Consider the following 14,674-nt stretch of genomic DNA (forward strand, 5'->3'; position numbering starts at 1 on the left):
GTATTTTGGAGTTGAGACTTCAGCTAGATCTGCTGGCCAATCATTTTTAGTAATTTCTCAGCTAAAACTCCGCAATTGATGTTATAATTATTATAATAAAGTGCACCCTTGTTCCTCGCAGTTAATGCGTTCCAGGAATCACACGCAATTAACGAATTCCATGATTGAGTGATGAACTATTTATCTTATTATTTACGGTAATTTAAATGTTTATGACCCTCCCCATACTGATATTAAACCACCCTCTACCTGTATTACCTTTTCCCACACTCTTATCAACTGTTCAAAGAATAAGTCCGAGACTCATGAAACAGAACACACTTCCGGATGCCGTCAGCCAATAGAATTTGCACACGGTGTCACGTGACTGCCTACCAAAAATCCTTGATGAGGTGAAGTCACGAGCATTAATGCGCAAATGCGCGAGGGCGCACTGCATAATATAATATCATCAAATTAATGAAAAATTCTTGTTTAACAGTGAACTAACATTAAACTGTGTCAGGCTAACAGTGTGACTGTCCAGGTCATGGTTGTCCAAAGTAGTTTAAATCAATCCACTGGACTTTGCAAACATTTCTTCAAGAGGTTTCTCCTCTCATCCAAGAGGCTTCCTCAGTTCTAGTGATGGCTGGCTGCCTCAGCTTCTCAACCCCGGGAGGTGTGGTCAGTGCCAACCATAGTCCAACAACCATTGCCAAGACCCGTCTGGAGAAGCCATCTCTGAACAGGGGGGACGTTCTGCGACATCATCGTCAGTAACTGGAGATGCAGTGGATGCTTTAGCAGATGATTTGTGCAGTACAGACACATTGGGTTCAATTCCTTTCTGTGTGGAGTTTGTGTCATCGCTTTCCTCCCACTTCCAAAAACAACTTGGCCTTTCGCTCGTAGCCAAATGGCATATGCTCCAGCTGACCTGGATAAGTAGCTCTAGATAAGACTATTGATTGTTACTACAAGAAAATGAATGGATGGATTGATTGATTCATGGATTAAAGAGTTTACTTAAATTAGTTCATTAAAAACTGATTAACAAAAACTGCGTAGTTTCATGAAGCCTGCTGCTCTGTTGAAGCCCTGTTAAACTTCAGCATGAGACTTTGTGATTACATTAAGCAAAGGGAAGACGGCCTGTCTTCCATTAGTGGCGCTGCATCACAATGTCCATATCAGGCTGTTCAGGGTCTACTGGACGACACTCAGCAATCAGACAGAGCAGCTTTTGTCTGATTAATCTGAGCAGTCAGCCAAATTAGAGTCACAAGTTTGGCACAGTCTATGGAGAGTTTCAGTCTGCAGGTTTTCTTGGGGGCTGCGACTTTTCAACCTCTGCTGTACCATAATGCTGGTCAAATCATGATCTGAGCAGCACTGTCTGGGGAGGTATCAAGGTATTCCCATTATGGAGAGCTGGCACTGTTTTCTGCTGCTGTGCACATTAAGTTTGGTGTTGGCTTCTGAGGAGCAAACAAAAAATTATGACAACAACCTTGTCAGCTTTTTGAGAAGAATCTCCCCTGGGCTGCTGGTGAGGGATGATCCGTTCCTCACCAGTGGAGAGGAAAACTCCCCCAAGGAGCTGAGACGCCATGAGGTCTCCGTCACAGGGCAAACCAAGGACTCATCAGCCAACGGGGATACAAACGGGGCTCCAGGACCGGTGGTGTTCACTAAAGAAGGCCAGATCAAGGGTGTTACTCTGGATAAGGCCCATGTATTCTATGGGGTACCATACGCAGACCCACCCATCGGACCTCACCGCTGGAAGCCACCCAGACCTGTCAGTCCTTGGCGAGGGGTTTATGATGCCTCCTACCCCAGGGCAGCTTGTATGCAGGTCTGCAGTGGACCCATCGCTGGAGAGTGTCCTCAGATAGTAAGAAAGAGATTATTTATGTTCATTCTTTTTCATATTTTCACTAAATTTCAATTCTAGATGACAAAACGTGTTTGAATATCTGCAATTATTTATACTGTATATATACACAGTATATATATACTGTATGTTTTCCCCTTTTTTTGTCTCCATGTAGTCTCGTAGTTAAAAAACCACAAAAGGGGGTCAATTTTAAATGAGATCAATGCATGCAATTAATATCTCATTGACATCATTAATATCTGTAATTATATTAATGAATGACTTACAGTAGAGTAGGCACAACAATAAACCTTTATAAGTTATACATGCCTGAGCCCAAAAGATGATGATGGGTTTAGCTGAAAGTTGGGTTGTACGTAATTTGAACAAACAAACAAACAAACAAATCCATCCAACAATTTTCTGGAAGATGAGATGACCAGAATCATCTCGTCTATAGGTGCTTTTTCTGCTTTGCGGGTCAAATAAATAAATAAATACATACATACATACATACATACATACATACATACATACATACATACATACATACATACATACATACATACATACATACATACATACATACATAGATACTTTATTAATCCCGGAGGAAATTGCATAAATACATACATACATACATACATACATAGAGCAAAGTTATTTTCATTGAAGCTTTATTTAATGAGGAAGACCAACAAAACTATATTTGTACAAATATATGTCATTCAAGGAATATCATTTTGCAGGCAGACAAAGCAATCACTCAAGGTTAAGTCAGTATTAAATATTTATATTCACTGAATATTATTCAGTGAATACTAACTGAATATTTCATTTAACACCCTCAAAAGGTCAGCGAGGATTGTCTCTACCTCAACATCTTTGTTCCTATGGATGTGACCTTTGGCTCCCCTCTGCGGAGCCCACTGCCCGTCATGGTGTGGATCCATGGTGGGGACTTCATCGCTGGTTCTGCCTCCAAGCCGCTTTACGATGGACGATTTCTCAGTAACTTCACCAACACTGTTATTGTAAGCTTGGAGTATCGACTGGGTGAGAAACTATATTCACTTTAAATTTCAACCTGCATGATCACATGGGAAAATGCAGACTTTGTGTATGAATCACTAGTGTGTCTATTTGCTGTCTCGTTTAATTGTATTGTATGTGCAGGAGAAAGGAAGTTAATAAACAGGCATCTGGTGAAAGCGTATGTTTTTTGTGTCTATGTTTGTGAGCCATTATTTTAAATTGCTGAGCCTGTTAGCAATGACTGTCTTTCTGTAAGACTGGAAGGCTGGAACTTATACATTGAATGTCAACAGTAATTAGGAAACCAGAGGAAATAAATGCCTTTCCAGAGTCCGTTATGTCTCACTTGTTCTGTAAATTCTTGATTTAAGGTGCTTTTGGGTTCCTTGTCCTGGGCAAAGACCTTGACACATCACATGCTGGAAATTATGGGATTTTGGACCAGCAGGCAGCTCTTCTTTGGGTTCAACGGAACATTGGGGTGTTCGGAGGTGATCCAAGCAAGGCGAGCAAACACACACATTCATTCTGTCATGCACCTGGTAATTACAACTACCAGATAGAAATATGGTGCAGACAAAAATGCTCATGGTTGGACATACTGATGATTACATCATCAGTGCCGTCACGCTTTGCCTACTGCAGCATAAAGGTTAATTCTTGTCAATAATACCAAATCTCATTGGAATGCATCACATCTGCTGCTAGGATTCCATTTTATTCATAGATATATCAATCAGGCACTTCACAGTAACGTCCAAATAAATCTCAACAAAAGCAAAAATCAGAAATTGCAGTTTTAATTATTTTCATTTAAAATAAACGTCATCATAACAGAGCTTAGATGGAAGTTATTTCAGCAAAAATAACCTGATTTATGTTTGACTGACATTTTTTGCAGGTCCTCATAACCATGAATTATTTCCCATCACAGAATCAATGCACTGTCGTTAAATGTTTAACAGTATCCAGCACACCCAGCGATGATTACAGCCGTAATTGAAGTATTTTGATTATTTTTTGAAAAAATTAATGGAAAAGATAAAATGTAATTATTAAAATAGGCTGTTTAATAAAGGTTTGTCTCTAGATTTCTTTGACACATGTTTGCTGTGTTTCCCTGTCAGGTGACCATCTTTGGAGAGAGTGCAGGAGCTCAGTCGGTGAGTCTTCAGCTGATGATCCCGAGCAGCCAGCCTCTGTTCAAACAGGCCATCCTGCAGAGTCTACCCTTCTCCATCCCGCTAAAGACCAGGTGAGGATCCAGCTCAGCTTAGTGTTGTGTGACTGATCTCTGTCTGTTACCATGGAATCAAAGAGATTTCATTTTTTTCCCTCAGAATGGATTTTTCTTCAGCTCCTTCTGTACTTGAGTCGATGTCCCAGCATACTTCACTCCAACTGGTATTTTGTTATTTTCCAGACATGATGCCCTGAAGCTGGGAAAAGACTTTGCTGAACAGACCAACTGCACCGTGAGCAACATTGCCTGCCTGCTGTCTCTGACTCCGCAGGCTGTCCTCACCGCCCAGATGAAAACAAGTAGGGCGATGCAAACACATCCTACGCTCACCAAATTTAGAGCAACGCTCACGGCTACCCACACACTTACATAACGAGGCAGGATATTGTATGCTTATCTGAAAAGTTGATGAAAAAACATTATTTTTCCTTAGTGGCATGTTGGAAAACAAGGTAATGAAAAATGAGGAACATTTGGCCTCTGGAGGGGCAATTAGAGAGAGATTAAACTGCCTCCTGGCTGAAAATCACTGTAATGTATCTACACAGTTATTGATCAGTATCATTGACTCAGTTATTGTGTCATCGGCTGTTTTCTGCTGCTCTGATCTCAATATCAACCCCGAAAATGTGTAAGAAAACACATTTGGCATCTCAGCTCTGGTGACACAAGAGGATTTCTAAAGATTTGATTTTAATTAATCTGAATTATAAAGATGCCTGTGGTAATAAACAGTGTGTGTTTTTTCTTGAACTCACCTGGTTTTAGGTTCCAAAATTATTAACCCCTTCAGGTTCCTGGAGGTTTTTGAGACGTGGGGTCCGTACATCGACGGAGAGTTAATAAAGGAGCAAGCTGTCGCTGCCTTCCTGAAGGGCCACTGGCAAAAAGAGAAGCCAGTTCTGCTGGGTAGGATACACACACACACACACACACACACACGCACGCACGCACACACACACACACAAAAAAAAAATGTGTTGGGATAGCAAATGGCACTGCCTGAAATGTTTCTAACTGAATGCAACGAAAGACCATTGAGGTGGTTGTGTATTGACATTTTAACTCGCTTTATATTTATACCTTTTTAATAACTACTGAATTATATTTGTAGATGTTTAAGACACATAGCTGATGACCCCACACCCAGGGCTAAATCACACACTTTCTTCTCTCTCTTGATGGCTAAATGTTAACATTTTGATGACATTTGGGGAGCATATTTGTTTCCTGCCTGGGATGTTTGTAGGAGTTTGATGAGGAGACCACAACTGGTCTTATACCTGTCTGTGAACATACAGCAGCACCCAATTAGCTTAGCATAGCATGGAGACTGTACAGAGAGAAAAAAGCTATAAAAAAATGTTTCATTTTCAGACTTTGAATACATTTAGCTGACAACACTTCTTCAGATTTACTGATGCAAAGTTTTAAAAACAGGACAATTTTTAAAATGTGTTATTTGTACATTTACTTGAGTGAACACTCAAGCATATCTTACACGCTGATATCAGAATGGAATGACATTGTGGAGACAGTAGAGAAGTAAAAGTTCTCAATTTCATTCTCATGTCTGTTTTTATTATTATGAACCTCAGTGCATTCTTTCATTGCTGTCTGGGCTCGTCTGGCCAGAATCCCACTTTCTAGGAAACTAAGCAGCTCGTGAATCTAATTCAAGCTGAAACCTGAATACGTGCCCTAGGGAAATTACCCTTATTGATAACAGGCAGTAAACATTTCCAATACATTTAAATTTAAATTAAAAAAATTTAATTCAAAGAGAAGCGTGATCCACCAAAACTCAATGGAAACACAGACATCCACCTGTTTGTCTGGACTGAGGTACGGTGGTCTGTCATGCAGGTACGACCTCTGAGGAAGGGGTCATCTTTGCGTATGGTGTCTTCAAGAGGCCAGTGTCTGCAGTGGAGAGTAGCATCTACATCACCGCCATCTTTAAACAGCACGCCCTGAGGATCCTGCATGAGTACCTGCCTCTGTACACGGATGCTGACCACAGGGACATGTTAGCTCAAGTAAGATCTCCAGTCACATTCCACAGCCTCAGCACTGGAGATTGATTTACACACAATATATTTATATGCACACAATATATTTTATATACATTATACATAAAATTTCTCCATAATTCAAATGCAAGCTTCCCTATATCAGAATAATTTGAGATGTTGTTACATTTCTATGATGATCATTTAGATAAAGAGCTAAAGAACATTCCATTACATCTTAACATCATGTACTAGAATAACAGAGAAGTTAATTCTGTCTCCTACTAAGGAGGACAAATTAAACTCATGACTACTTGTGACACAGCTTTGAATTTAATTCTTATTCTTGTTGGAGTTTTTAGGGTTTTATTCATAGTTATAAACTGAATCCATTATGTTTTACATACAAAATAAACATACGTTTAGCAATAACCAAATCTAACGGGAACAGCGTTGCTTCAAATTTGTCACTGCAGTACAGAGTGTACGACTATCCAGTGTTTATGTGAAAACAATCTGGAATATGTGGGGGTATAGACGACTAATGACAAATGCTGTCTGCTGGTGAAGGACAAATGACACTCATGAGTTTCACTCCACGTGCTGAAGAGGTGACACTGGCTGCATGTGCAGCATGGATCCTCTTGTTTTTACTTTGTGGTTCATGTTAACTCGTTTAAGCAGTCACATTTACGTCTGGTATGTCTATTGGTCTATAATTGGTCTGTATGTCAGGCGAACTAACAAGGAAGCAAACATCCCATTTCTCCAGTTTTTCCTGATGAAATTGTCCCAGCCTTCTCCAATTCCTTGATTTATATATCGTCTTATAAAACCCATATATATATAAAATTTACCAATGTTTGGGTGATCATCTTTTTCGTGAGCATCCTATATGTGTGAGATAAAATTAAATTACTGTAAATCTCTTAAAGCAGCGTGCATTTTGTTTTATATTTAATTCAATAATACTTTAATGCTGACCTAAACTGAGATCAGACTGTCCCCAAAGGCATCACTCCCATGGTCATAATATGACTCATCGCATGTAGAGTCACTTTGGTTTAATTATTAGTTTGATAGTCACTCAAGAAAAATCTGATTTCACTGACGACTGTTTACTTCAGGGTCGAGATCCAAAATATCATGATTTATTTCACGATGAAGGCAACACCTAACCTCATGGTGATATATCAAGTAGAATCAATGAGAGAGATAAGAGATGAGATAGTGCTTTATTGATCCCTGTGTGGAAATTACGTAAACAAGCAGTCCAAACAGCCATGCTCAGAAAGTAAGTATGTGAAGTTTATTTCTGTAGAACTCCGCAGATAAAAATCATGAAGCATTTCACAGCAAGAGAAGAAAAATCACAGGAGGGATAGTAAGAGCTGTTCAACTGATAAAAATAATAAAAGCCTGTCTTAAAAGATAATTTTCCAGCTCTTTCTTTAAAGATGGGATGGACCCAAAACAACACAGAGACAGAGGAAGGTCAGTCCATAGCTGTGGTGCTGAGGTCTGGAAACTGGATCTCCTTGGTTTTCAAAACGTCTTTCTGGTCTGATGACCTTAATGATCATACAGTAAAGGTGTCAAAGATCAGTCACATCAGAATGGGCTTGACTATGAAGGTCAGCACTAAAATGTTAACATGAATTCTAAAACAAATTTTTAGCCTGAAGGGAATTTAAAAAAAAAAAAAGACAATCAGTGTTCCTTTATCTTTGTTTTAGTTAGAAGCCTTGCTGGACAGACGGGACACAAAAACACAAAAAAAATTATTAAAATAATTTAAACAATAATATGTAATGATCATTTCTATCCAATGACCGTAGCTCTGACATATTTTCCAAATGGAAGTTTTTGACAACCTGCTCATCCTGGTAACTGATTTGTTGAAAATTACCCTCAGGTTTTGAGGGCTTGATACCTAAATGTTAACTGCAGAATGACACGACTTTGTTTTCTGTGAAATGTTTCATGAATTTTTATATAATCCTGCTAATAATAACTCATCCAAACAAACAGCCAAAGCATAGGCATGAAACCATCCCCTCTTTGGTGGAGGTAATAATATAGCTTACTGTTCAGACACATTTTGAACAGCTGGGGCCACAGAGGGTGTTGTTGCAAATAAAAGGTGCTGTTTGCAAACACATTAATTTTCCCTGCTGTACATAATCTTGTGTCAGCGCTCTTTGTCTGTGTGGCTTCCCTCAGGATGATTTAAATTAACCGTTGACTCTGTCAGTGACTGACTATACCACCCCTTTACGCAACACTGCTTCCGCTGAAAACGGATTTTCCATGACACGTGGATCTGCAGACACAAATTAAAATTTTGTTGTACGTTTGTCAAGTAGATTCTAATATGGTGATGCTTTGAACCGTTTCCATTTTCAAACTCAACTCCCTAAAGGTGCAGTGGCAGGAAGCCAATATAGATTGTGTCATCTCTTCAATCCTGAGACAATGGTTTTCTATTGAATTGAGAGTAATAATCAAAAAAACACACAAATTGCTGGAGTTCAGTTTTAAATCAAAAGGAAAAGTGAAGTCTTGATTGGTCTGAGTAACATTTTGCATGATCAATCTTCTTGGCAACCCAGTGGCACTCAGGAATTTGTCAGCAAATTTCCAGCTGGATGACATTTAGACAGTAGTGTGTAATTTATGAGGAACCACAAATGCACCCAGCATCTCTCCAGGATTGAGCAGCTCTTGTGAAAAAGGTTACATTTGGGCTACATTTGAACATGTAATTAATAATCTCCACCTTATTATTATCACAATCATCAGTAACCAGTCATTGTGTGACTTTTTGAGGTGGGCAGTCAATCATGGATCCCACTCAGTAGATGTGGAACAAAGGAAGGAGGACCCAGACTTCTGCTGCATCCCCTTCACATTGGCTTTGTTTTGTTCTGATGGTTCCATGCAAAAAAAACCAAAAATGTTCGTCAGTTTGGGGAGGGATGATGAAAGGCTGAATCTGCATTATCGCTGTTTTTCAGCAGACTCCACAATCCCGTGCTCCTCAGGCATCTCTCCTGTCAGTTTCCTGCAGAGGGAGCTACAACTCCAGGTTTTCTGAAACTGCCTCCTGCAGAGACCAGTCAGGTTTTCATTTGCCTTGTCATCATTTACATGTGAGAAGAATACAGCAGTCATCAAGCAGTTTGTCCATTTGAGAAGCAGCCTGAATCCCACATAGAAGTGACTGTCATCAGTATTCACAGCGACAGGAGGGATCAGCAGATGAATTGCAGATGAAGTAGAAGTCAGAGAGGGAGGGCCACGGAAGAAACATTGACTGACTTGGTAATGGAATGAAAATTTAAATCATCACAAACTAGAGGAGCATTCAGAGAGAACATCCCTCAGTCTAAATTGTCCTGGCTAAGGTCTCTGATGCTGCATACGTGACTCATAACATAAAAGATCTCTGATGTACATCTGAAAACACAACCACCATAGGTGTGGATGCAAAACTATTTGTGCGTAGCTGCAGCATCAGCCTCATCAGTCATCAATTATGAGCCACTAGACATGTGTGGTAGTGTTTTCAAAGACCTGTTTATGCTTTTTCATTGAGTAGTGGCCCCCAGCCAATAACAGTGTGAAGCACATGAGGGCAGATTACAAGATAAAAACCGAGCCTCTCCAAAACGAAATATGTTCTTTTGTGGCCAATGACACGCTCTCCCACCAAGTTTTATATAAATTGGGAGAGTGTTTTTTCTGTAATCCTGATGACAAACAGATCATAAAAATTATTCCTCGGTCAAGGGAACCACAGTCGACAAAATAACAAATTTCAACACAAAGGGAACTTTAAATCTTCATGTAACTTATTTGTATATAATAATAATGATAATAATAATAATAATAATAATAATAATAATAATTATATATATATGTATGTATCTAGATACACATAGATACAAGAGGGACTCTACAGCCTCCAGCATCTAAATGATTCTGATATAAAATACAAGGTGGGGACCACAAGGTGATACTCTTGATCATATTTAGTATTATATTTAGTATTCAGATGCAGTACACAGTGCAGTACTCACATACACCTCCCTGCATCTCTTCATCAAGGGCACCTCCCCAGAGGACTGAGGGTCAACACAAATGGCAAACAGTCTGTCACAAAGACGGCTGGAGTGGACAGCTCAGACATTTATAGCATTAATAGATCTGTGGTTCTTGTTTATTTCCTCTGTATTACATAAACCCATGTTCTCCAAATGCATCTGAAACAACAAAACAAAAATCTTCTATATATTTAAAGCTAGATTTGGATGAGCTCATCTGTGAAAAGCTAATGAAACAATCTTTGAAACATGTTTTGTAATTTAAAGCTGCACTTGTTCTAAACCATTTCAACCAGTTTATCTTAAATAGATTTTATTTCATTGTCGCCTGACAGCAAAAAGGTTCCAGGTTGGAATACTTTTGTTGCAGAGTTTGTATGTTCTCCCCGTGTCTGTGTGGGTTCTCTGGTTTTGTCTAACCTCTAAAAGCTTAACTGAAATGATGGCTTCAAAGTTGACTTTTGGTGTGAGAGTGTGAGTGGTTGGCCTTAAATATAAAATTTTACCTGTAAAAATTCTTTTTCAACTAGTTACAACAGATTTATAGCTGTTATTCAGTTGTTTGTGAATAACAGCTGTATTATGAACAGCTTTATTAAAAATTTCAATGAGACTTGTTAAATTATATATTTAAATTACAATTATAGATTCCGTTTTAAATTACAATTGAACATTACAAACTTCTACAATTAATATTCCAAACTATAGATATCATTGATTAGAATTGCAGAAGGAATTAAATTACTTAGAATAAATATTTTGGAATTATTACATTTCAGTACTAGAAGCGCTCTCATAGAGTACACATACACCAAGGGTACACTTTGTCATTAATTCTTTGTCTAATGCAGAATAGTAGCAATCTTTGATTGATCTTTGATTAGAACTGTTATTAATGAAGATGGTTTCATGGATAAATTGTATTACATCTAGTCAAAAAGCCATTGTGGATGTCTTCATCTGATAGTGGTTACACTTAAAAGGGGTCTACAGCCAAATGAGTTAAATTAAGGACAAACATAATCTAACAGAAGGTGAATTGCTCCATTTGCAAAGCTCTTGCAAACATGTTTCCTGTGTAGGGAGGCTAGACACCACTTTATAGATAAGTGTAATGCTGCTGAGGTCATGTAAGTCTTTCCTGTACGTACAACAAGGAGTAGATCCAGAGTTCACTGGGATTACATACCATGTCTCATCCAGCTTGAAAAGGATCCCTAAGGGTTTGTACAGACTGGTGGCCAAAAATTCTAACTCATCCAGATTGATGTTGGATGTAGTCCCATACCACTTTGCAAGAGCAAGGCGCCATAAGGAAGAGCGTTGTGCATGACAGAGCGGTAAAAAATGGAAGAAGTTGAAACAGTTGAAGACATGCAGTATGATTTTATTTTATACCTGTGCTTGTACCCACTTCGGTCAGTGCCTACGGTGAGTCATGTTGGGACTCAAGAAAAAAGTGAACGTGTGGGCGCAGGTTATGTGGCCGTTGAGAATGCTTATGAACCGGTTTCCAGGTAACAGGCAGAAGATGGGAGATGGCCTGCTTTCACGTTCTTTTTGTTCCCTTTCATCTGAGACACAAAAATGGCTGTTTCTACTCTGCCCAAATATCTCTCCTTGTTGATGTCACACTAATCACTTTCTCTCATTATTTTTCAATTCAATTCAATTCAATTCAATAACCTTTATTTGTCAGCAAGGGGCAATTGAAAGCACACGTAGCAGTAAAATACACAATAAAGCAAAATAAAATAAAGCGCATAAAATAAATCACATAAAGCAGTAAAATGCACAATAAACAGAAATGTACAATATAAACAGGTATGTACAATGAGCTAATAAATATATGCAAAAACAAACTATTGTCAAACTATAAAAACGCTTCATATAATCAGCATTATGTGTGTTCTTATGAACAGTGTAAATAGTGTAAATGTAACAGTGTAAACATGAACAGTGTAAACGTGTTTTTGCTGACTTCAAGGAAATTGAGTTTCCTTAGGAGATACTGCCGCCGATAACGTTTCCTGATGATCTCCTCTGTGTTAGAGCATAATTTCACCACGTTATCAAAAATAGTGCCTAAATATTTGTACTCCTCCACTTGCTCCTCTGGCTTTCCATGAATTGAGGTGGTGGATGCAGCAGCCAGCTCCCTCTGCCTGTTAGAAAAAGTCACCACTATCTCTTTGGTTTTGCTCACATGCAGCTCAAGGCATAAGCTGTCACACCATTCCATAAACTACTGTAAAGCTGGTCCATGATGCTGTGAAGAACGTGAGAGCAGGGACAGGACAACTGTGTCGTCAGTGTACTTCGCCAGGTGACACTGAGGCTGGGTGAATCTGCAGTCATCGGTGTAGAGGATGAAGAGCAGAGATGAGAGCATGCAGCCCTGAAGGGAGCCAGTCGAGGTGTGTCGGAGGTTGGAGAGCTTGTTGTTGACTCGAACTCTTTGCTTCAAAATACATGGCAGAAAGTACAGGATACCCAGTAAGGCATTCACACCCAGCAGTGACCCAGCAGGTTCCAGCAACCCCAGTGACCCGCGGGAGAGGAAGAAGCTGTTCAGAAAATGGATGAATGAATGAATGAATAGCAATGACAAGAAAAATATTCTGTTGCAGACGGAAAGATTTATTTATTTTTTTATATACATTAATAATCCTCGAAGGGAAATTAGTAGCACACGCTAGCTTACAGTTGATCACTTGCATATATAGTGTGTAAAGGCCCTATAACACACACACACACACACACACACACACACACACACACACACACACACACACACACACACACACACACACAAGGGGACTGTAAGATTGCACTGGGGGGAGGTAGAGTGGCGGGCACCTCCTTCTTGGTGCCCCCTAATGAGTAACTTACAAAGGGGACGGCGATTTGCTCAAGGGCGTCTCAGCAGTGCTCGCTTCGGAGCACTGCCAAGCACTCTGAAGTGACTGGGCGGGAGTGGGATTCGAACCAACAATTCTGTGATCGTTGGCCGACCCGCTCTTCCAACTGAGCCACTGCCGCATGATGATAGCATATCATTATGTGATAGAGCTAAAAAAATATCATGGCAGCATCCACTGTCAAGAATTTTCAGAAAGAAATGAAGATCAGTCTTTTTGCAAGATTTTCTAACCAGCTATATCTTTTTCTTCCATTTCTCAAGATTGTCACCGACTTCATCTTCCTGTGTCCGTCCAGGAGGTCGGCGCGCACCGGCACATCTGAAGGCAGCAGGGTGTGGATGTACGTATTCGACCACGTGGTGTCAGATCATCGTGTGTGGTCAGGTCTAACTTTCTGCTTCCAGCACGCCTGTCATGGCGCTGAGCTGCCTTTTGTCTTTGACTCTTTCCTGGTGGCCAACTTAACCTTGTCGCTACCAGAAAAGCTGCTGTCCAATCGGATGCTGTGCTACTGGGGCGCCTTTGCCCACACCGGTGACCCTTCCTCGCAGGCCCAACAGACGACTTTTTGTCAGGAGCAGCGTCTGCCTGCCTGGCCACGCTATTCTGACAACAGTGGCTGGCAGGTCATGAACCTGACAGTGCATTCACACGCACAAGTGGGGACCAGGAACCATGTATGTGATTTCTGGGACCAACTGGGGATCTATTAGTGGGAAAACAGAGTCAGCAGGGAGGTGCTTAGTTTCTTTGCACTGAAATACCGTCAATACATGCTGTTTTCTTTGTACCCAAAAAAGTCATTTTCCTTGTTATTAAATATATCTTTTTTGAACCACTACCAAGCATCGATTCTATCAGTAAATGGTATGTTTGAAGAAAGAAAATGCTTCTACTGCTTGGAAAAGGGCAACAGGGAACTATGTCTCTCGCCAGTGTTTTCCATTAATGTGAATACATTTCTGTAACTGTAAAACCGCCAATAAAGTCGATGAAAAGGTGCTACCAACCACAGTATGAGAGAGAGAAAAAGGATAATGACACAAAAAACTGTGGACTGCCACATTTTTATGTCGTTGTTCCCCCCATCAGACAAACACCTATAAAGTCAGTCTGGGTTGTTATTGAGGTGCAAGCTGTTCATGCACATTTCATCTGAAAAGAGTATGCCTACTTTAAAAACTCCGGAAATCAATACACAGAAAATATATGTTAAATCTGCATTGCTACCTTTTTGTTATTGGAACAAGTGATTTACAGAGATGAAATGAGGCAAAGTAACAAATAAAAATCTTATCAATTATCCTTTAAAAGATTTCTATATTGTTACAATTGTGTGAAAAAAAGTCATTCTGTCACCATGTGGAGTACCAGTCAAAGGTTTGGACACACCTTCTTATTTAATTCTTCATTTTCATAACTTTCTTCATTCTACAGAGCAATGACAAAGGCATCGTAACTATATAATAACTTATGAATATTTAATGATTTTA

The 14,674-nt window shown here is 39.6% G+C and overlaps 1 protein-coding gene across 2 annotated transcripts; it reads left to right on the forward strand.

Annotated features, from left to right (window-relative positions):
* The first annotated feature begins 1,318 nt into the window (after nt 1–1,318).
* LOC137589375 (cAMP-regulated D2 protein) lies at nt 1,319–14,448 on the forward strand. Of its 2 annotated transcripts, none has more exons than XM_068307097.1 (8): nt 1,319–1,879; nt 2,716–2,917; nt 3,268–3,401; nt 4,024–4,151; nt 4,320–4,438; nt 4,908–5,048; nt 6,006–6,178; nt 13,442–14,448. In XM_068307097.1, the coding sequence occupies exons 1-8, from the start codon at nt 1,406–1,408 to the stop codon at nt 13,892–13,894; spliced, it is 1,824 nt and encodes a 607-aa protein (XP_068163198.1). In that variant the 5' UTR covers nt 1,319–1,405; the 3' UTR covers nt 13,895–14,448. The 2 variants fall into 2 exon arrangements, with proteins under 2 accessions (XP_068163198.1, XP_068163199.1); XM_068307098.1 differs by lacking the exon at nt 13,442–14,448 and adding an exon at nt 12,470–12,669.
* Nucleotides 14,449–14,674: the final 226 nt, after the last annotated feature.

This window comes from Antennarius striatus, chromosome 22 (assembly GCF_040054535.1).
Source record: "Antennarius striatus isolate MH-2024 chromosome 22, ASM4005453v1, whole genome shotgun sequence".
In the NCBI taxonomy this organism is placed as follows: domain Eukaryota; kingdom Metazoa; phylum Chordata; class Actinopteri; order Lophiiformes; family Antennariidae; genus Antennarius; species Antennarius striatus.

What these genes read in the sequence shown, in the direction of transcription:
- LOC137589375 (XM_068307097.1), top strand. Translation starts at nt 1,406, where the DNA reads ATGGAGAGCTGGCACTGTTTTCTGCTGCTGTGCACATTAAGTTTGGTG. An exon ending in AGAGAAGCCAGTTCTGCTGG is followed by an intron (nt 5,049 to 6,005) that starts GTAGGATACACA and finishes TCTGTCATGCAG; the next exon opens with GTACGACCTCTGAGGAAGGG. An exon ending in ACAGGGACATGTTAGCTCAA is followed by an intron (nt 6,179 to 13,441) that starts GTAAGATCTCCA and finishes CCATTTCTCAAG; the next exon opens with ATTGTCACCGACTTCATCTT.